This window comes from Palaemon carinicauda, unplaced genomic scaffold, assembly GCF_036898095.1.
Source record: "Palaemon carinicauda isolate YSFRI2023 unplaced genomic scaffold, ASM3689809v2 scaffold8, whole genome shotgun sequence".
Taxonomy (NCBI): Eukaryota; Metazoa; Arthropoda; class Malacostraca; order Decapoda; family Palaemonidae; genus Palaemon; species Palaemon carinicauda.
In genome coordinates, this window is record NW_027172093.1 from 542501 (window position 1) to 566500 (window position 24000).

At 37.9% G+C, this 24000-nt stretch overlaps 1 protein-coding gene across 2 annotated transcripts in view; it reads right to left on the minus strand.

Annotated features, from left to right (window-relative positions):
* Positions 1-24000, minus strand: part of LOC137637509 (lactadherin-like) — a 208947-nt gene that overhangs the window by 6122 nt on the left and 178825 nt on the right. For both annotated transcript variants that reach the window (XM_068369680.1, XM_068369679.1), the window contains 2 exons: positions 314-547; positions 7-151 (listed from right to left, as the gene is read on the minus strand). In XM_068369680.1, the coding sequence (XP_068225781.1) occupies positions 7-151; positions 314-547 (379 nt within the window). The remainder of the gene's footprint in view (positions 1-6; positions 152-313; positions 548-24000) is intronic.

Consider the following 24000-nt stretch of genomic DNA (forward strand, 5'->3'; position numbering starts at 1 on the left):
ACCCACCTAAAAAGTGCGTTATTAAGTCTTGTGACGGAGGCACACTTTTTATGGTCCTGTGAATTAGGGGCATCGAGTCTCGCGTTGTTTTCGACGTAGACTGTGAGTCGATCTAATCCAAAGACATAATCGCGATATAGTGTCTGCTGATCTGGAAAAAGGTGAAACAGAGTGAAATTAGCATCGCCAATATTGAAATTCAGTCGAATATTTCCAATATTTTGTTTTTTCTTTGAGATAAAACCACAGAAAACAGAAAATGTGACTGACAGATACTGCAGAAAGAGTGATGTAGATTTTAGTATGGACTAACCTTGTCCTCTGCCTTGCCAGGTGAGGATGACCACTCCTCTGACCCTTCTCTTCTTGCCCAAGGCGACACTCCACACAGGTTCATCCACTAAGTAATTGTCCACAACGGCACATGACCTCAGACTGGTGTCCGTCTGGCCGTCCACGGCCAGGCTAGCCGGCCCATAATCCCAGCCAGACCACTGGTGTCTTTTGTCGTTAACCCAAGTCTTGCCTTTGTACGCTAAATTCTCAGCTGGAAGAGAAACACGGGAAACTTATTTTCCTGAACGTAGATATGACAACAGTTTTGTAGTGGGTTTTGTGAATGGAATATTGCTCATCATAAGGAAGACATAATATAAATTTAGTGAGTGGAAATGAATTCATGAACAATTCTGGAAAAAAAGGCTGGAGATTTATAGGTCTTGCCTTACGGTGCCAAAAAAAAAAAAACTTAATTTAAGAAGATGCATCTCTCGTTGATGTCGTGCCATTGCTAAATTGTTCCCAAACAGGAGATTTCAAGATTTATAGCTTTTGGAAGCAGAGGTCTTTACAGCGATTTTGCTGTATTTCATTGACAAGATCCTTTAAAGTTCCATGTTTATATGTTGATATCTTATTTCTTTATTGAAACTAAACAAAATCGTATTCTTTTTTTATTCATTTATCTAATTTATTTCGTATACTAAAGGTTAAACGGTTTAAAGGTCGCTCATGAATGGCAGAGGCAAGGAACAGTGACATTACCCTATCAAGCAGGACAATGCCCTGGAGACTGACCATATTTCCATATTATCAGCGCCCAAGCCCCTTCTCCACCCAAGCTGGGACAAAGGAGCGCCAGGTAATGGCTGCTGATGACTCAGCAGATAGGCCTATAGGCTCCCCCTTACCCCCCCCCCCCATCCTTATCTCACAACGATGGTGATTTTACAGCCACCAAAGGAACTAACGAGTTTGAGTGGGACTCGAACCCCACAGTCTGGCAATTACCAGGCAAGGACGCCACTTAACCCTCTCCACCTAACCCGCTATCCAACACCATCTTCTTCCCTCTCTTTTTGAGAAGGCAGTTCCTTTGCCTGGAAGAGTACTGGAGCACATTTCTGCTTATGTCACCTACTGGTTGTTTTTTTTTTTTTCCCAGAAAGTTGTGTGTATTAGGTTGTGTTCTTTGTTTTGCATGGCTTACTTACAGGTTACATTTTATCGCCTGATTTCCTTCAAAATTTTTGTTCATTATATATTTCTACTCTCTCTTTACTCCTAGTATACATTTTGTTGAAATACTTCCCTTGTTTCCTTTGATGAACCCATTTTAAACACTGTGTTGTATATAAATATTGAAGTAAAACTTCTAAAGTACTTTTGCATATAGCTTATGAAAGTAAAGCCATAACTGTTAGAATTAACTCATCTGGAGAAAATGACTTAGGCAGTTAGTTTATGAGGGTGACGAAATGAAAAGATCTGTAATGGGGTTCAATGTCTTAACTTAACACTAAGTTACCCAAATAGAAGTAAAATATTAAAACTGCACTAAAACATTTAAAGGAAGCTCTATTTTCAAGACAAGGATCAAAATCTCAAGTACCCAGGCCCTTGCAAAAGTCACCAGTTCGACTCTAAGCTTCTCTCTCTATTCTATTACTTCATTTCAATATTACTCCGACCTCATCCTAATTCTAAAAATGTTATTCCTTCTTGCTGTCCAATCTCTTTGATGGCTGCTTTTCCGGTCCCATACAGCAGGGGAACCCCACTCTCTACAGGACCTCTGTGAGTGATATATCCATTATCATTATATTTTATCTTTTTATTCATTTTTACGTTAAGTTTCTTGAAGGGCGTGTATATTTCCACATTCGTTATTACTGATATATATTTATCAACTATTATCGATTTTTGACACCTCTGCATCCTCGAAAAGCATATGGATAAATTCAATAACAGAGGAGATCATTTAACGAACAGCTATCAATCAATATTGGTATTTAAGAAAATACATGTAAATTTATCGAATGCATACTCTTGAAAAGATAGATATCAGTTTTCGAGGAATATGGCATTCGAGTAAATGATAGTTCGAGGAATTATTTTTCGAGCAACTGGGTTCGAGAATTTGGCTTTCGAAAAATTGCATTCGATAAATTTACGTGTAACCATCTCAGCCTCATCGAAGATGGTTTGGACCTTTTTGGCGGAACTATTCTCAAGGGTTGGGTCATCGGATTCCGGGGGGATTTAATCCTTGAGGTAGGACTCTCGGCTCCTACTGTACATGGAAGCCCATCCTCACAGATATGGGATGGATGATTCCATAGTTTCTTGGTCTCACGGCCGTATGCTAAGAGGAAATAAAGGGACTATAATATAGACCCTATATTAAATTCCTATGCTTAGAACATACACAGGCCCTATAAATTTAGGGTTCCCTATAATTTAAGGGGTGGTTCCAATACTATTTAAAGGGTGGCCCAGACATGCCTTTCGTAAGCCCTATAAATAAATAGTAGTCATGATATCAACTCTTTGCTTGTGAAAAACATTTATATTATCAAAAGATGTCTTACAAAAATAATAACACATAAAAAGAAAGAAAAACTATTGAACAGGTGGGCCAAACTTCATATTTTATGAACTCGGAGATGTCCCTCTCGGAGTTCAAGCACAACACAACAAAACAAGCTTCTGCCAAGTTTCACAGGTAAGAATTTCTTTGATTATATTTTTTAGCAAAGTAAGTGATAAAATAGTAGTTGCAAGTAAACTTGTCATTTGAAATCGTAAATAAATTACATTCTTCCAATAGATATGATAGCTCATGCATGGAAAAGGTGTTGGTTTTTAACTGATGCTAAAAGGTTCATCTGTTTTTAAGAGAAATTGTTGTATGATACAATTCTAATGAATTCAAACTTTACTGTTAAGTCTTTGGGGGCGGGGATGATATGCATAATTGAAGATACATTAAGAATTTAAACTTTGTCCATATTTTTCTTTTTTACTTCCCCATACATCCACCATCACAAAAAAAGCCTATTCAAACATTTTTCTTATTAGTAAGGCCTACTGATATCAAAATTTTTTCAATCTTAATCAAAGTACAATCAAAGTAGATTTAAAATTATCACGACTGAAATTTCAACTAGTTATCCTAACTAGACCTAATTACTCTCATTGGTATAATCTACACAAATGCTAATAAAATACAAATTATTTCTAACGAACAATCTTGAGGATATTACTACTTCTTACAAGACATGCTTTGCTGGTAACCAAACAATGGACAAGTTCTCGTATTCTTAAGAAGTTCCGGTAATAAACAGACATGTTCCATATCTATCCCAAGGTCTATAGAATACATCAAACCTTGGTTTAGCACATCCACTCATGCAAAGAGTTACTAATTAAACCTTTGATTTATCTACATATTCTTAAAGGAAGCCTACGCTTTCAATTATGCGTTTTCTTTTATCTAGCCTATCTGGTTCAATTAGTAGAACGCCAATAGTTCAAACTTGCAGCAAATGTTTTTCATGTTGAACAGACTGAAATACGTCTTTTTATAGTTTATATATTAAATATCTATTTTAATGTTGTTAATGTTATTAGAATATTCTATTTTAATTGTTCATTACTTCTTACATCGTTTATTTCCTTATTTCCTTTCCCTCACTGGGCTATTTTTCCCAGTTGGAGCCCTTGGGCTTATAGCATCTTGCTTTTCCAACTACAGTAGGGTTGTAGCTTAGCTGCTACTACTACTACTACTAATAATAATAAACATTTTAGTCTAATATATTCCTATTGATGATCGTAATATAGATAGACCTATAGGCTTCCCCAAAACACCCCATCCCTAGTTCACAAGAATGGCAAAGTTGCAGACGCTATAAGAAAATATTTTTGAGTGGTCTCGAAACCCTGTCCAACAGATTGCTAGGCAGGGACGTTTCCAATAGGCCACCCCAAGTTCCACAACCAAAGATTCATTCAGATTTTCCTACTTTCCTCTTGGTAAGGGTAAGGGTAAGGGTAGAAGAGACTCTTTAGCTATGGTAAGCAGCTCTTCCAGGAGGACACTACAAAATCAAACAATTTTTCCCTTGTCTTGGGTAGTGTCATAGCCTCTGTACTATGGTCTTTCGCTGTCTTGGGGTAGAGTTCTCTTGCTTGAGGGTACACTCAGGCACAGTATTCTATCTTATTTCTTTTCCTCTTGCTTTTTTCTTTAAGTTTTTAAAGTTTATATATATGAAATATTTATTTTAACGTTGTTGCTGTTCTGAAAATATTTTAATTGATTACTGTTCTTATTTCCTTTCCTCACTGAGCTATTTTCCCTGTTGGAGCTCTCAGGCTTATAGCATTCTGCTTTTTCAACTAGGGTTGTAGCTTAGCAAGTAATAATAATAATAATAATAATAATAATAATAATAACAATGGTTTTTAAGATGCATTTTTTATAAGATATGATTATTTTCATCTTGACTTGTGGCCCTGAACACTAACAGGATGTGGAAATAAAATGAGACTTTAATACAAAAATCCATTCATTTCGAGTCGTTTACATTGCAGCAAATTAGGACGATTTACTTATATCTTTGGCTGATCAAAGCTCAATGGCGACTAGGGGAGTGAGATTTATTGGAATGATATAATGATATTATCGGTAAAAATTTAGGTTTTGAGAAATAGGTCTAGCCTTCCACGTCAAATACACAGGACGTTAAAACGAAGAGATGGGTGATTAGTAGATTCAAATGTAGGCTATTGTAAGGTTTGTCTATCATGTATGTATGTATGTATGTATGTATATATATATATATATATATATATATATATATATATATATATATATATATATATATATATATATAACACACACACACACACACACACACACACACATATATATATATATATATATATATATATATATATATATATATATATATATATATATATATATATATATATATTGCAGAAGAACCACAGGGAAAATGAAAATACGAAATATACGATTAACGGCCGTATGCCATTTCCACTGTCTATATGTCGTCACTAACTCGTTGAAAGAACAGGAATGGACGACACACGTTGTTGTTGTTGGGGTATTAAAGCCAACACTTGTTGTTGGCACGGGCCTTTCCCTTGGTTGGCCCGTACAGACGACACACGTGTACCCAACTTAGTAAATATCCTCACACAGAGTTGCCAGGTTCGCCTTTTTTTCAGGCTAAAAACTTCAAATTTGGCCCTTTTTGAAATTTTTTAGCCTTTAGCAATATCATAAAAAAGGTTGGCCTTAAATGCTATAATATTGGTTTTTTTTTACTCTATGGGTTGACCTTTTAAATCTGCAGTTGATCAGAAGTTGGACTTTTCTCACTTAGAAAACCTGGCAACTCTGCCCTCACAAATGGAAACAAAACGTTCTTCCAGCATACCAACTGTTTAGAGGACAACAGACACCCTCTCAGCAGGGATACCAACCACACCCTTTCCTAAAAGTTGCTTTAAACATAGCACCGAAAAATATAGGGCTCCCCTACACTTTCCATAGGGTATAAAGAAGGCCCTATAATTGGAGGCCCTATATTTTCTCTTAGCATACGGCCGTCAGTTCTAACTGGTGGGTTCAGCTTACACCTCTACCTCAACATCTGTTTTGGTCTCACTTGGGAAGTATCTTCTCTTTGTGCCTGATTGGTAACGTCTCTGCCTGGCGTTTGCCAGTCGGGGGTTCGAGTCCCGTGAAGATTCGTTAGTTTCTTTATTGTCTGCAACCTTACCATCCTTTTGAGCTAAGGTTGGGGGGGGGGGGGGTTAGGGGAGCCTATAGGTATATCTGTTGAGTCATCAGCAGCCATTGCCTGACCTTCCTTGGTCCTAACCAGGGTGGAGAGGGGTCTTGGGCGCTGATCATATATGGTCAGTCTCGAAGACATTGTCCTGTACGATAGAGCAATGTCACTCTCCCTTGCCTCTGTCATTCATGAGCGACATTTAAACCTTTAAACGTATGCCATTCTCTTAATATTCTCAAACAGGTAAACCAATCAAATAACAAACTAAACTCTTGAAAATGGATCCCACTAACGACGGACCCCAAATCCCCAATCCCTTGGATATGCTGACCCCCACCCCCGTCCCTCCCGGCACTGTTGACGACCTCTGGCAATTCTATTATGGATAATTCTGCTGACGACCTGAAAACTAATAACGACCGCTCTTCAAATTTACACACACACAAAAAAAAAAAAGTGAAGTTAACTGTGAGGAAATGGAAAGTCCTTCCTACATGTGATTATGAAACATTATGGATGGCTTTTAAGCCTTATGGTAAGATTACTGAAATGAAGATGAATTTCAGAGAAGATGGAAAATGGGAAGCATGAATCTGCTTTAATAATCCTGACGAGGTTCAAAAATTAATAATGATCATGGCGGGATTACCGGAGCACTATGCAATACTGCCCCTGGAAATCTTCATGTATACCGCCTTTGTTACTGGCATCGAAATGAATCCGTTGATCCCAAAATCAACTTAGTTTAAAGAAAGAAAGCCTCAGACACACATGTGGATTATTGCAGCTTTGAACGGAGAAGAATACAATTATTTTAAGTTAAGCAAACTATTACAACAGAAAGTAGGTATTATAGAGAGTGGACATTTTTTTTTTTTTTAGATTTGGCAAGAAGTCCATTTTAATTCATGCCAAAGCTAATATATAGTCATTTATGCTAAGTAACATAAAATAGAAGAAAATTTTAAGGTGGATATCAAACTCCATTTGAATTTTAGTTATGGAATAAATATTAGTTCTACTTGAGTGTACACTCGGACACACTATTTTATCTTACTTCTCTTCCTCTTGTTTTGCTAAGAGTGTTTATAGTTTATATAAGAAATATTAATTATAATGTTAAAGTTCCTGTAAATATTTTATTTTTCATGTTTCCTTTCCTCACTGAGCTATTTTCCCTGTTGGGGCCCCTGGGCTTATAGCATCATGCTTTTCTAACTAGGGTTGTAGCAAGTAATAATAATACTAACAATAATAGTGAATTGGAGATATATGGAAGGCACATTTGATTTTCAGGACCACTAACATTTGAAGACCAGGATTTACCCTCTCATGTATATATTGAAAATTATAGCATTCATGTTTCCCTTTATAAACAGAAACCTTTACAGTGCTACAATTGCTATAAATATGGACATCCATGTAGAGTAGTAAAAAAGGAAAATATTTGTGACAATTGTTCAGATCCTGAGCATGGACCCTGCAACTCTATTGCAAAGTGCACCAATTGTAGCCAGAATCACAAAGAAACTAATAAGAAATGTCCTCGGTAGGAAATAAAATAGCTGCTATTCAAAAGTTAAATACAGAGCATATCAATGTGGGATATGTTACGTGATTTCTGAACAAAACTCAAAGTTACGCCAAGGCCTTAAAATCTAAGGATGCAGGACATCCAGAGAGAATTGCAACATCACTTAGACCAGGTAACGTCAAGCACCCTCTATCTGAATAACCTTCTAAGGCTATTACCATGCCTCATCATTCGGATTCGGTGCCTCTCATAAACAAAGGCACCACCTCCTTCCTCTAAATCAGCCTCACCTCGTATGAAGTTCGTGGCAATGGGCAGGGACTTTTTAGGTTAGGAGTTAGCCCACTCTAGTATAGTATTTATTCGCGAAAATTCGTATATCGCGCCTGTGTCTGTAACCTAACTATCGCGAATAATGAGGATTGACTAAACAAAAGCCTGATTAACAAGACTATTCTTCGTAGCCTAAGGCTCTCATCTCGGGTAGCACCATTGCCAGATTTACGGGAAGAATTCTATGCTACAGAGCTATTGGAAGCACCAGCCATAGTGGAGGTACATAATCCTAATAGATTTCAATCTTTCGATAGAAAAAGAGGGAGACCACCATCCCTCTCCCCTCCAAAGAGATATGCAAAAATACCCATGGAAAACAGGTACGATATTTCATCAGAAAAATTATGAACTTTCAAAGTTTTTAAATATATAAAATATGAATGTTGAGGTTCACCATCCTCCTCGACATATAAGTAAGAAGGCTGCTAAAGAAAAACATCAAACCAAGCTGAGGAAGACCTACTTTCTTCAAAAAGAGTGTCAGAACTCCTATTAATTAAAACAACTCTGATAGGAAGACTTCTCAAGAATCTTTCAAAAAGTAAACTTTTTACTTTCTCTTCAGGTCTGAGGTGTAAATATGAAGACCTGAAGCTCCTATATCATGACCACTCAAGTGTAATTGTAATTCTAAGAGAAACAGTGTTAGACATTAAAATTTACATACCACCCTACAAGCAACAGGTGTCCAAACAGATCTAAGTAGGAAATATATCATATATTCATTATATTTACCTCCTAATGACAGTATTTCATATGATGATGTTGCTGAAGTGATAAAGTAACTCCCTCAGCCATTTCTTCTTCTGGGTGATATGAACAGCAGATACCAATTATGGGGAGATATTTTAGCAAATTCAAAGGGCAATCTGCTGGCTTCAATAACAGAAAATGACAATATTGTTTTTCTAAACACAGGTGAGACCACTCACTTCCGTATCCTGACTAGTACTTTATCATGCACTGATCTTTCAGTAGAAAGCTCAACTGTCTGGCTGACTTTCAGCGGAGAACTCTAGATGACTGGTATACTGTACAAGTGATCATGCACCTATATCAATCAAAACTAACAATGGTCCCCCTGAATACAGATCACCTCGATGGTGCTGACTGGCAAAAATTTAACGAACTGAGCGAAGTGGAAGGTAATATAGACAAATTCGAAAATGTTGATGATCCCATTGATTTACTAAATGGAACTCTTCGCGCAGCTGGAGTGCATTCCATTCCAAAAACGACAGGTCTGTTCCGTCGACGGCCAGTCCCTTGTTGGGCACCAGAAATTCAGGTGTTACAGAGATCTACTAAAGTCCATTTCTTTTGTCGAGGTAGATTTGCACCACTCGCAGCGGTGCCCTTTTGGCACGGAAAAGTTTCCTGATCGCTGATTGGTTAGAATTATCTCGTCCAACCAATCAGCGATCAGGAAACTTTTCCGAGCTAAAAGGGCACCGCTGCTAGTCGGTGCAAATCTGCATCGCTAAAATAAATTGACTATAGAATTGCATTAACAAGGTGCCGCAGAAATCACACTGACGAGAATAACATTAGTTATAATTGTGCAGAGCACAATTTCGACGAGCTACCAAAGCAGTATAACGTTAGCCATGGTCATCTTTTCTTTTTTCAGTGAATAAAAGAACCCCACCTTCTACCGTGTGGAGGACAGCTCATAATATTTCTGGCAAATATAGTCCAAATCCTTCACCTATGTTAAAAAACATTAATCAATACATTACTAATCTTTTGGAACCAAGTAATTCACTCGCTGATCGTTTTGAGGAAGTATCCGAAAAGTCAGAGGACTCTCCAGGCTACCATTATAGATGTAGATAAGATGAAAAGACTCTCAACTTTGAGAAATAAAGAAGACATACAATCTCGCACTTACAAAGCAAAAATTTGACTCTGCATTATCATCATGTAATGATACAGTCCCAGGCACAGATGAAATTCCCTATGTAATGATATGTAACACCACTAAACTAAAACTATTTATTTTAAGTATTATTAAAAGAATATGGAGACACCATAGTTTCCCAACAATTTTGAACTGGACCTTATTTTAGTATTTCTAAAATCTGGAAAGGACAAAGTTTTAGCTACGAGATATAAACCAATTGCATTGACATGTTGTTAACGAAAACTCATGGAAAAGATGGTTAATGCAAGGATTGTATGGATGCTAGAAAAGATGCGTACAGTATGCACTGTAGGTTTCGAATTATGCACTCCACAATGAATGTACTTGTCTGTCTAAAGTCATCTGTTTGTGAGTCATTTGCTTCCAAGAAATATCATGTGACAGTATACTTTGATCTTGAAAAAAAAAAAAAAAACATATGATACCACATGGAGGTATGGTATCCTTAAAACTTTCCATGAGTTTGGTCTAAGAGACGAGTTTCCTTGATTCATTCAGGAAGAGGGAGTCCCCCAGGGTAGCATTCTTACTTTATTTGCACTAGCAATTAATGGCATTTCTTCTGTGATTCCAGATATTCTCCCAACGCTCTTTGTGGATGGCTTTTCCATTTCATTTGCAGGAACAAATAAATCAATTGTCATTTATTTCTGTCGCATTCGTGGTGTACACCCGTATACATATATATATATATATATATATATATATATATATATATATATATATATATATATATATGTGTATATATATACATATATATACATTATATATATATATATATATATATATATATATATATATATATATATACATACATACATAAAACCATCGTATTCCCTTTGTTGAAGAAACTAAATTTCTATACTTAACCTTCGACAGAAAGTTTACTAGGGTATCACATCTCAAAAAGCTAAAATTTAAATTTATGGTTTTTAAACATTTTCTAAGTATTATCCTATACATATGAGAGAACAGATCGTCGGACTCTCCTAAGCGTGTATAAAACCCTTATTTCATCGAAACTTTTATATGGATGTGAAATATATTCTTCAACTCCTGCTACCGAGTTGAAGATTGGAGATTCCATTCCCCATACTGGCATCAGATTAGCTACTGAGGTTTTTAGATCTTCTCCCATCCCAAGTGTGTGACTTCTGGGCTTATATTGCCATTCTACTATGATTAGATATTGGTATAGGTTACAGAGACTTCCTAATTCAGTGTCATTTGAAACTGCCAATGAAGAGAGTTTCTATTCTTATAACGAGGCTCGCTCCACATCCAGAAAGCCTTATGAATGAGGTACCGGCAAAGTTGAGTCGCCACTAGGTGGCTCTATTGGCAAGGAAGACGCGTTTATACATTTCTATCTCCATTGTGTTGAACCTTAGACTGGTCAAATGAAAGGTAAGATAGTTTACTAGTCAGGTCAGCATTCGTCATAAATGAAACAGGTAGTTAACTATTCAAGTACTAACCCCTCACCACAGGACATTTTAGTCAACTCATCTACTCACAAAAACTGTGCAAGTGTTTGAAGTGGTGTTCGAACGTGGAACGGGGCATTTGGTTGTCGAACACGTTTATCGAACTGTTCGAAGAAAGTCTGTTCTCGCCTGACTTTTGTGTCCATAAACCTTATGCATTTGTAGCTGACTCCACCTGTACGACAAGCAGGTTCGACGAACCATTCGTTCGTATAAACCAACTCCTTCTAATCAGCTCTTCAACCCATCATCTGACCCAATTAAGAGCATTTAATTCGAATTATCCTCGCTGAGTAAGTACATAAGCGAAATCTGCCTAAAATACTCCATGCATTGAAAATAAATTTCTACTTGTCAGTGAGATCGATACTTTATTATCATTATTAATTGCTAAGCTACAACCCTAGTTGGAAAATAAAAATGCTATAAGCCCATGGGCCCCAACAGGGAAAATAGCCCAGTGAGGAAAGGAAACGAGAAAAAATAAAATATTCCAAGAACAACAACATTAAAATAAATATTTCCTATATAAACTATAAAAACTTTAACAAAACAAGAGGAAGAGAAATTGCATAGAATAGTGTGCCTGATTGTACCCTCAAGCAAGAGAACTTTAATCCAAGACAGTGGAAGACCATGGTACAGAGGCTATGACACTACTCAAGACTAGAAAACAATGGTTTTATTTTGGAGTTGTCTTCTCCTAGAAGAGCTGCTTACCATAGCTAAAGAGTCTCTTCTACCCTTACCCTTAAGAGGAAAGTAGCCACTGAACGATTACAGTGCAGTAGTTAACCCCATGAGTGAAGAAGAATCCCAGTGTTGTCCAGTGTATGAGCAAAGGGGAGATTAGGTAAAGAATAGGCCAGACTATTCGGTGTATGTGTAGGCAAAGGGAAAATGAACCGTAAATAGAGAGAAGGTTCTAATGTAGTACTGTCTGGCCAGTCAAAGGACCCCATACCTCTCTAGCGGTAGTATCTCAACGGGTGGCTGGTGCCCTGGTCAACCTACTACTCTGAAATAGTAGTAACAGCTAGTAACAACTGTAGTCACTACCAAATTAAGATTAAGTCCATCTTCTCCCTCACACTATGTTATGTGCACTCTTCACGTATATCGAGGAATATTCCCAGTGAAAGGTTAGACTACAGAGAGAGAGAGAGAGAGAGAGAGAGAGAGAGAGAGAGAGAGAGAGAGAGAGAGAGAGAGAAACCCAGGAGCGTAATTATCCCCACCACTTAACGGGCTTAAAAACTTTGATTTTTGGGATCTGGAGAAGCGTCACACACACTTGAGCGGTAACTTCGCATCGTCTCAGAAAATGTTAAAAAGTCCGGCTAATGAGTATAGAGTGGTTCAGGGCCCCAGTCTTTAACTGAAGTTAATGTTCCATAATCATTGATTAATTGAAGAAGCCTTGCACACAACTTCCTTCGGTTTTTAGGCCACTCAGCTTTACCATCATCCCCACTACTAACTCTCACTGAATGCTGGGCGGAAATTTGGTAACTAATCTATCAATCTAACTTGTTTTCATTTATGAATGGTATACAGTGCAATTTGGATTTGAGAACAAAATGAAAAATCCTTTTCTTCATGCGTCAATAAAGATGAATAGGAAAAAGAGAAAGATCAACAGATAAGTAGAATATATCAGATAGTGTTCAATTCACTGACATTAAATAATAAACAAACAAATGATAGCACACGAGAAACTTAGACCCCAACTTTTGGTAAGGAAAGCGTAAACTAAGATAATAAAAGATGACGATGAATAGAATTCGGATAAGCAGGATGGAATGAAAAGGAAAATCTCCCCAGTGGACGAAGATCGCTGCCAGATTTGGGAAACTGAATTACTGACTTCGTAGAGAGAGAGAGAGAGAGAGAGAGAGAGAGAGAGAGAGAGAGAGAGAGAGAGAGAGAGAGATCAAGTGGGGATGATTCATGTTATTTACTTCAATTAAAATTAGTATTGCCAGAAATGTGGCTGTTAATAACTAACATGAAACTTTACCCTAACGAACTACTTCTTGTAAATGCGTTCGAAGAACTATTGCATATGTAATCTCAAAATCCAAATATTGAGGCAAAGCTGACGTGACACACACACACACACACACACACACACACAGGAACCTTTCTAGGCTGATGCGCTAGGTTTTACTAGATTGGTGTTCATCAGGGTGATATTATTCACAGTCATACATGTGTGTGTGTGCGTGTGTGTGTAAATATCAACCACAAAGGCATTTAATACCTATCTCTACCTTTGGGAATGTATATCCATTGGATATTCATTTATAAAAATCAGTATTAAATGCCATTGTAGTTGATATTTACGTTAATAAAATTTACGAGTGCTAGTGATATATATATATATATATATATATATATATATATATATATATATATATATATATACATATATACATATATATATACATACATATATATATATACACATATATATATATACACATATATATATGTGTGTGTATATATATACACATATTTATGTATATATACATATATATATACATATATAAATATACATACATATACACATATATATATACACATATATATGTGTGTATATATATATACACATATATATGTGTGTATATATATATATACACATATTTATGTATATATACATATATATATATATATATGTATATATATATATATATATATATATGAGCATATATATAAACACACATATATACATATACTGTATATATACATGCATATATGTGTGCGTATATTTATATATATATATATATATATATATATATATATGTATAAATATACGCATATATATATGTATATATATTATTATTACTATTATTATTATTATTACTTGCTAAGCTACAACCCTAGTTGGAAAAGTAGGACGCTATAAACCCAAGGGCTCCAACAGGGAAAAAAGCCCAGTGAGGAAAGGAAACAAGGAAAAATTAAATCTTTCAAGAACAGTAACAACATTAAAATAAATATGTCCTATACAAACTATAAAAACTTTTAACTAAACAAGAAGCAGAGAAATTAGATGGAATAGTGTGCCCGAGTGTACCCTCAAGCAGGAGAACTCTAACCCAAGACAGTAGAAGACCAAGGTACAGAGGCTATGGCACTACCCAAGACGAGAGAACAATGGTTTGATTTTGGAGTGTCCTTCTCTTAGAAGATCTGGTTACCATAGCTAGAGTCTATTCTACCCTCACCAAGAGGAAAGTAGCCACGGAATAATCAAGAGTACAGTAGTTGACCCTTGGGTGAAGAAGAATTGTTTGGTAATCTCAGTGATGTTAGGTATATGAGGACAGAGGAGAATCTGTAAAGAATATGCCAGACTATTCGGTGTATGTGGTGTATGCGTAGGCAAAGGGAAAGTACTATCTGGCCAGTCAAAGGACCCCATAACTGTCGAGAGGTAGTATCTCAACGGGTGGCTAGTGCCCGTGCCAACCTACTACCTTTGATATGGTGAAAGGATCTGTATGCAACCATGATCAGCAAAGCTGTATTACTCAAGACTGATCTCCAATTTCTTACAGTGTAAGGCATGGTTGAAACCACTGAGAATTTAGAATAAATTTTTGATCATTGCTACCCTCACGTTTCAAGGGTTGAATAAAGGATGAGCTTAATGTGCAGAAAACTGACAACTACAAGCATAGATGGCTTATTGATGATGTAATACCTTGCCCTTATACATACACCTTTCCATTTACTTCTATTTTCCATGGAGTTTATACAGTCCTTCCTTTTAAAAGGTTTAAAGGCTGCTCATGAATGACTGGACAATGCCCTAGAGACTGACCATATATACATATGATCAGAGCCCAAGCCCCCTCTCCACCCAAGCTAAGACCAAAGAGGGCCAGGCAATGGCTGCTGATGACTCAGCAGATAAGACCTATAAGCTCCCCCAAACCCTCCATCCTTAGCTCATAAGGATGATGAGGTTGCAGTGACCAAAGAAACAACGAGTTTGAGCGGGACTCAAACACCGGTCTGGCGTTCACCAGTTAGGGACGTTACCACATCGGCCACCACAACCACGATAACTTCCTCAATGTGACCATATAGCGCTTAATAGTTATTCTCCTACTATCCTTCTTCAAAACTCTTCTGCATGGAACATTTAATCCGTCTATTATCTGTTTTGCTTTCAAAATATCCAAATTAATCACAAGGTTTCTCTTATTGTAACATCTACAGCTTTATATCCCTGGTGTTTCCATTAATACTCACAGACAATCTGTACTCCAAGGATCAGAATTTCAATTAAATTTTCGGACTCAGGTAAAGTAGTTCAATGTATCAAGGATCAAGAAGACTTCCTTTGAAGCTAAATATATTGATAAGATTATTGTTAGTCTGGGTTCTAGATCATGCAGTTGTTTACCTCCAAGAAACCTTTGTTTGTCAATTGAGAGAACTTCTGTTTATGCCAAGACTTCCGGAGGGGTACTGCTAGTAGGTAACCTCGATCAGTTCCTTGGAAAAGATTGTTGTTAAACTGGGTTATGAATCAAAGTTGTTTGCCTCCAAGAAACCTTTGTTTGTCAATTGAGAGAACTTCTGTTTATGCCAAGACTTCCGGAGGGCTACTGCTAGTAGGTAACCTCGATCAGTTCCTTGGAAAAGATTGTTGTTAAACTGGGTTATGAATCATAAAGTTGTTTGCCTCCAAGAAACCTTTGTTTGTCAATTGAGAGAACTTCTGTTTATGCCAAGACTTCCGGAGGGCTACTGCTAGTAGCTAACCTCGATCAGTTCCTTGGAAAAGATTGTTGTTAAACTGGGTTATGAATCATAAAGTTGTTTGCCTCCAAGAAACCTTTGTTTGTCAATTGAGAGAACTTCTGTTTATGCCAAGACTTCCGGAGGGCTACTGCTAGTAGGTAACCTCGATCAGTTCCTTGGAAAAGATTGTTGTTAAACTGGGTTATGAATCATAAAGTTGTTTGCCTCCAAGAAACCTTTGTTTGTCAATTGAGAGAACTTCTGTTTATGCCAAGACTTCCGGAGGGCTACTGCTAGTAGCTAACCTCGATCAGTTCCTTGGAAAAGATTGTTGTTAAACTGGGTTATGAATCATAAAGTTGTTTGCCTCCAAGAAAACTTTGTTTGTCAATTGAGAGAACTTCTGTTTATGCCAAGACTTCCGGAGGGCTACTGCTAGTAGCTAACCTCGATCAGTTCCTTGGAAAAGATTGTTGTTAAACTGGGTTATGAATCATAAAGTTGTTTGCCTCCAAGAAACCTTTGTTTGTCAATTGAGAGAACTTCTGTTTATGCCAAGACTTCCGGAGGGCTACTGCTAGTAGCTAACCTCGATCAGTTCCTTGGAAAAGATTGTTGTTAAACTGGGTTATGAATCATAAAGTTGTTTGCCTCCAAGAAACCTTTGTTTGTCAATTGAGAGAACTTCTGTTTATGCCAAGACTTCCGGAGGGCTACTGCTAGTAGCTAACCTCGATCAGTTCCTTGGAAAAGATTGTTGTTAAACTGGGTTATGAATCATAAAGTTGTTTGCCTCCAAGAAAACTTTGTTTGTCAATTGAGAGAACTTCTGTTTATGCCAAGACTTCCGGAGGGCTACTGCTAGTAGCTAACCTCGATCAGTTCCTTGGAAAAGATTGTTGTTAAACTGGGTTATGAATCATAAAGTTGTTTGCCTCCAAGAAACCTTTGTTTGTCAATTGAGAGAACTTCTGTTTATGCCAAGACTTCCGGAGGGCTACTGCTAGTAGCTAACCTCGATCAGTTCCTTGGAAAAGATTGTTGTTAAACTGGGTTATGAATCATAAAGTTGTTTGCCTCCAAGAAACCTTTGTTTGTCAATTGAGAGAACTTCTGTTTATGCCAAGACTTCCGGAGGGCTACTGCTAGTAGCTAACCTCGATCAGTTCCTTGGAAAAGATTGTTGTTAAACTGGGTTATGAATCATAAAGTTGTTTGCCTCCAAGAAACCTTTGTTTGTCAATTGAGAGAACTTCTGTTTATGCCAAGACTTCCGGAGGGCTACTGCTAGTAGCTAACCTCGATCAGTTCCTTGGAAAAGATTGTTGTTAAACTGGGTTATGAATCATAAAGTTGTTTGCCTCCAAGAAACCTTTGTTTGTCAATTGAGAGAACTTCTGTTTATGCCAAGACTTCCGGAGGGCTACTGCTAGTAGGTAACCTCGATCAGTTCCTTGGAAAAGATTGTTGTTAAACTGGGTTATGAATCATAAAGTTGTTTGCCTCCAAGAAACCTTTGTTTGTCAATTGAGAGAACTTCTGTGTATGCCAAGACTTCCGGAGGGCTACTGCTAGTAGCTAACCTCGATCAGTTCCTTGGAAAAGATTGTTGTTAAACTGGGTTATGAATCATAAAGTTGTTTGCCTCCAAGAAACCTTTGTTTGTCAATTGAGAGAACTTTTGTTTATGCCAAGACTTCCGGAGGGCTACTGCTAGTAGGTAACCTCGATCAGTTCCTTGAAAAAGATTGTTGTTAAACTGGGTTATGAATCATAAAGTTGTTTGCCTCCAAGAAACCTTTGTTTGTCAATTGAGAGAACTTCTGTTTATGCCAAGACTTCCGGAGGGCTACTGCTAGTAGCTAACCTCGATCAGTTCCTTGGAAAAGATTGTTGTTAAACTGGGTTATGAATCATAAAGTTGTTTGCCACCAAGAAACCTTTGTTTGTCAATTGAGAGAACTTCTGTTTATGCCAAGACTTCCGGAGGGCTACTGCTAGTAGGTAACCTCGATCAGTTCCTTGGAAAAGATTGTTGTTAAACTGGGTTATGAATCATAAAGTTGTTTGCCTCCAAGAAACCTTTGTTTGTCAATTGAGAGAACTTCTGTTTATGCCAAGACTTCCGGAGGGGTACTGCTAGTAGGTAACCTCGATCAGTTCCTTGAAAAAGATTGTTGTTAAACTGGGTTATGAATCATAAAGTTGTTTGCCTCCAAGAAACCTTGGTTTGTCAATTGAGAGAACTTCTGTTTATGCCAAGACTTCCGGAGGGGTACTGCTAGTAGGTAACCTCGATCAGTTCCTTGAAAAAGATTGTTGTTAAACTGGGTTATGAATCATAAAGTTGTTTGCCTCCAAGAAACCTTTGTTTGTCAATTGAGAGAACTTCTGTTTATGCCAAGACTTCCGGAGGGCTACTGCTAGTAGGTAACCTCGATCAGTTCCTTGGAAAAGATTGTTGTTAAACTGGGTTATGAATCATAAAGTTGTTTGCCACCAAGAAACCTTTGTTTGTCAATTGAGAGAACTTCTGTTTATGCCAAGACTTCCGGAGGGCTACTGTTAGTAGGTAACCTCGATCAGTTCCTTGGAAAAGATTGTTGTTAAACTGGGTTATGAATCATAAAGTTGTTTGCCACCAAGAAACCTTTGTTTGTCAATTGAGAGAACTTCTGTTTATGCCAAGACTTCCGGAGGGCTACTGCTAGTAGGTAACCTCGATCAGTTCCTTGGAAAAGATTGTTGTTAAACTGGGTTATGAATCATAAAGTTGTTTGCCTCCAAGAAACCTTTGTTTGTCAATTGAGAGAACTTCTGTGTATGCCAAGACTTCCGGAGGGCTACTGCTAGTAGGTAACCTCGATCAGTTCCTTGGAAAAGATTGTTGTTAAACTGGGTTATGAATCATAAAGTTGTTTGCCTCCAAGAAACCTTTGTTTGTCAATTGAGAGAACTTCTGTGTATGCCAAGACTTCCGGAGGGCTACTGCTAGTAGCTAACCTCGATCAGTTCCTTGGAAAAGATTGTTGTTAAACTGGGTTATGAATCATAAAGTTGTTTGCCTCCAAGAAACCTTTGTTTGTCAATTGAGAGAACTTCTGTGTATGCCAAGACTTCCGGAGGGCTACTGCTAGTAGCTAACCTCGATCAGTTCCTTGGAAAAGATTGTTGTTAAACTGGGTTATGAATCATAAAGTTGTTTGCCTCCAAGAAACCTTTGTTTGTCAATTGAGAGAACTTCTGTGTATGCCAAGACTTCCGGAGGGCTACTGCTAGTAGCTAACCTCGATCAGTTCCTTGGAAAAGATTGTTGTTAAACTGGGTTATGAATCATAAAGTTGTTTGCCTCCAAGAAACCTTTGTTTGTCAATTGAGAGAACTTCTGTCAATGCCAAGACTTCCGGAGGGCTACTGCTAGTAGCTAACCTCGATCAGTTCCTTGGAAAAGATTGTTGTTAAACTGGGTTATGAATCATAAAGTTGTTTGCCTCCAAGAAACCTTTGTTTGTCAATTGAGAGAACTTCTGTTTATGCCAAGACTTCCGGAGGGCTACTGCTAGTAGGTAACCTCGATCAGTTCCTTGGAAAAGATTGTTGTTAAACTGGGTTATGAATCATAAAGTTGTTTGCCTCCAAGAAACCTTTGTTTGTCAATTGAGAGAACTTCTGTTTATGCCAAGACTTCCGGAGGGCTACTGCTAGTAGGTAACCTCGATCAGTTCCTTGGAAAAGATTGTTGTTAAACTGGGTTATGAATCATAAAGTTGTTTGCCTCCAAGAAACCTTTGTTTGTCAATTGAGAGAACTTCTGTTTATGCCAAGACTTCCGGAGGGCTACTGCTAGTAGCTAACCTCGATCAGTTCCTTGGAAAAGATTGTTGTTAAACTGGGTTATGAATCATAAAGTTGTTTGCCACCAAGAAACCTTTGTTTGTCAATTGAGAGAACTTCTGTTTATGCCAAGACTTCCGGAGGGCTACTGCTAGTAGGTAACCTCGATCAGTTCCTTGGAAAAGATTGTTGTTAAACTGGGTTATGAATCATAAAGTTGTTTGCCTCCAAGAAACCTTTGTTTGTCAATTGAGAGAACTTCTGTGTATGCCAAGACTTCCGGAGGGCTACTGCTAGTAGGTAACCTCGATCAGTTCCTTGGAAAAGATTGTTGTTAAACTGGGTTATGAATCAAAGTTGTTTGCCTCCAAGAAACCTTTGTTTGTCAATTGAGAGAACTTCTGTTTATGCCAAGACTTCCGGAGGGCTACTGCTAATAGCTAACCTTGATCAGTTCCTTGGAAAAGATTGTTGTTAAACTGGGTTATGAATCATAAAGTTGTTTACCTCCAAGAAACCTTTGTTTGTCAATTGAGAGAACTTCTGTTTATGCCAAGACTTCCGGAGGGCTACTGCTAGTAGCTAACCTCGATCAGTTCCTTGGAAAAGATTGTTGTTAAACTGGGTTATGAATCATAAAGTTGTTTGCCTCCAAGAAACCTTTGTTTGTCAATTGAGAGAACTTCTGTTTATGCCAAGACTTCCGGAGGGCTACTGCTAGTAGCTAACCTCGATCAGTTCCTTGGAAAAGATTGTTGTTAAACTGGGTTATGAATCATAAAGTTGTTTGCCTCCAAGAAACCTTTGTTTGTCAATTGAGAGAACTTCTGTTTATGCCAAGACTTCCGGAGGGCTACTGCTAGTAGCTAACCTCGATCAGTTCCTTGGAAAAGATTGTTGTTAAACTGGGTTATGAATCATAAAGTTGTTTGCCTCCAAGAAACCTTTGTTTGTCAATTGAGAGAACTTCTGTTTATGCCAAGACTTCCGGAGGGCTACTGCTAGTAGCTAACCTCGATCAGTTCCTTGGAAAAGATTGTTGTTAAACTGGGTTATGAATCATAAAGTTGTTTGCCTCCAAGAAACCTTTGTTTGTCAATTGAGAGAACTTCTGTTTATGCCAAGACTTCCGGAGGGCTACTGCTAGTAGGTAACCTCGATCAGTTCCTTGAAAAAGATTGTTGTTAAACTGGGTTATGAATCAAAGTTGTTTGCCTCCAAGAAACCTTTGTTTGTCAATTGAGAGAACTTCTGTTTATGCCAAGACTTCCGGAGGGCTACTGCTAGTAGGTAACCTCGATCAGTTCCTTAGAAAAGATTGTTGTTAAACTGGGTTATGAATCATAAAGTTGTTTGCCTCCAAGAAACCTTTGTTTGTCAATCGAGAGAATTTCTGTTTATGCCAAGACTTCCGGAGGGCTACTGCTAGTAGGTAACCTCGATCAGTTCCTTGGAAAAGATTGTTGTTAAACTGGGTTATGAATCACAAAGTTGTTTGCCTCCAAGAAACCTTTGTTTGTCAATTGAGAGAACTTCTGTTTATGCCAAGACTTCCGGAGGGCTACTGCTAGTAGGTAACCTCGATCAGTTCCTTGGAAAAGATTGTTGTTAAACTGGGTTATGAATCACAAAGTTGTTTGCCTCCAAGAAACCTTGGTTTGTCAATTGAGAGAACTTCTGTTTATGCCAAGACTTCCGGAGGGCTACTGCTAGTAGGTAACCTAGATCAGTTCCTTGGAAAAGATTGTTGTTAAACTGGGTTATGAATCATAAAGTTGTTTGCCTCCAAGAAACCTTGGTTTGTCAATTGAGAGAACTTCTGTTTATGCCAAGACTTCCGGAGGGCTACTGCTAGTAGGTAACCTCGATCAGTTCCTTGGAAAAGATTGTTGTTAAACTGGGTTATGAATCACAAAGTTGTTTGCCTCCAAGAAACCTTGGTTTGTCAATTGAGAGAACTTCTGTTTATGCCAAGACTTCCGGAGGGCTACTGCTAGTAGGTAACCTCGATCAGTTCCTTGGAAAAGATTGTTGTTAAACTGGGTTATGAATCATAAAGTTGTTTGCCTCCAAGAAACCTTTGTTTGTCAATTGAGAGAACTTCTGTGTATGCCAAGACTTCCGGAGGGCTACTGCTAGTAGGTAACCTCGATCAGTTCCTTGGAAAAGATTGTTGTTAAACTGGGTTATGAATCATAAAGTTGTTTGCCTCCAAGAAACCTTTGTTTGTCAATTGAGAGAACTTCTGTGTATGCCAAGACTTCCGGAGGGCTACTGCTAGTAGCTAACCTCGATCAGTTCCTTGGAAAAGATTGTTGTTAAACTGGGTTATGAATCATAAAGTTGTTTGCCTCCAAAAAACCTTTGTTTGTCAATTGAGAGAACTTCTGTGTATGCCAAGACTTCCGGAGGGCTACTGCTAGTAGCTAACCTCGATCAGTTCCTTGGAAAAGATTGTTGTTAAACTGGGTTATGAATCATAAAGTTGTTTGCCTCCAAGAAACCTTTGTTTGTCAATTGAGAGAACTTCTGTTTATGCCAAGATTTCCGGAGGGCTACTGCTAGTAGCTAACCTCGATCAGTTCCTTGGAAAAGATTGTTGTTAAACTGGGTTATGAATCATAAAGTTGTTTGCCTCCAAGAAACCTTTGTTTGTCAATTGAGAGAACTTCTGTTTATGCCAAGACTTCCGGAGGGCTACTGCTAGTAGGTAACCTCGATCAGTTCCTTGGAAAAGATTGTTGTTAAACTGGGTTATGAATCATAAAGTTGTTTGCCTCCAAGAAACCTTTGTTTGTCAATTGAGAGAACTTCTGTTTATGCCAAGACTTCCGGAGGGCTACTGCTAGTAGGTAACCTCGATCAGTTCCTTGGAAAAGATTGTTGTTAAACTGGGTTATGAATCATAAAGTTGTTTGCCTCCAAGAAACCTTTGTTTGTCAATTGAGAGAACTTCTGTTTATGCCAAGACTTCCGGAGGGGTACTGCTAGTAGGTAACCTCGATCAGTTCCTTGAAAAAGATTGTTGTTAAACTGGGTTATGAATCATAAAGTTGTTTGCCTCCAAGAAACCTTTGTTTGTCAATTGAGAGAACTTCTGTTTATGCCAAGACTTCCGGAGGGCTACTGCTAGTAGGTAACCTCGATCAGTTCCTTGGAAAAGATTGTTGTTAAACTGGGTTATGAATCATAAAGTTGTTTGCCACCAAGAAACCTTTGTTTGTCAATTGAGAGAACTTCTGTTTATGCCAAGACTTCCGGAGGGCTACTGCTAGTAGGTAACCTCGATCAGTTCCTTGGAAAAGATTGTTGTTAAACTGGGTTATGAATCATAAAGTTGTTTGCCTCCAAGAAACCTTTGTTTGTCAATTGAGAGAACTTCTGTTTATGCCAAGACTTCCGGAGGGCTACTGCTAGTAGGTAACCTCGATCAGTTCCTTGGAAAAGATTGTTGTTAAACTGGGTTATGAATCAAAGTTGTTTGCCTCCAAGAAACCTTTGCTTGTCAATTGAGAGAACTTCTGTTTATGCCAAGACTTCCGGAGGGCTACTGCTAGTAGGTAACCTCGATCAGTTCCTTGGAAAAGATTGTTGTTAAACTGGGTTATGAATCATAAAGTTGTTTGCCTCCAAGAAACCTTTGTTTGTCAATTGAGAGAACTTCTGTTTATGCCAAGACTTCCGGAGGGCTACTGCTAGTAGCTAACCTCGATCAGTTCCTTGGAAAAGATTGTTGTTAAACTGGGTTATGAATCATAAAGTTGTTTGCCTCCAAGAAACCTTTGTTTGTCAATTGAGAGAACTTCTGTTTATGCCAAGACTTCCGGAGGGCTACTGCTAGTAGCTAACCTCGATCAGTTCCTTGGAAAAGATTTTTGTTAAACTGGGTTATGAATCATAAAGTTGTTTGCCTCCAAGAAACCTTTGTTTGTCAATTGAGGGAACTTCTGTTTATGCCAAGACTTCCGGAGGGCTACTGCTAGTAGCTAACCTCGATCAGTTCCTTGGAAAAGATTG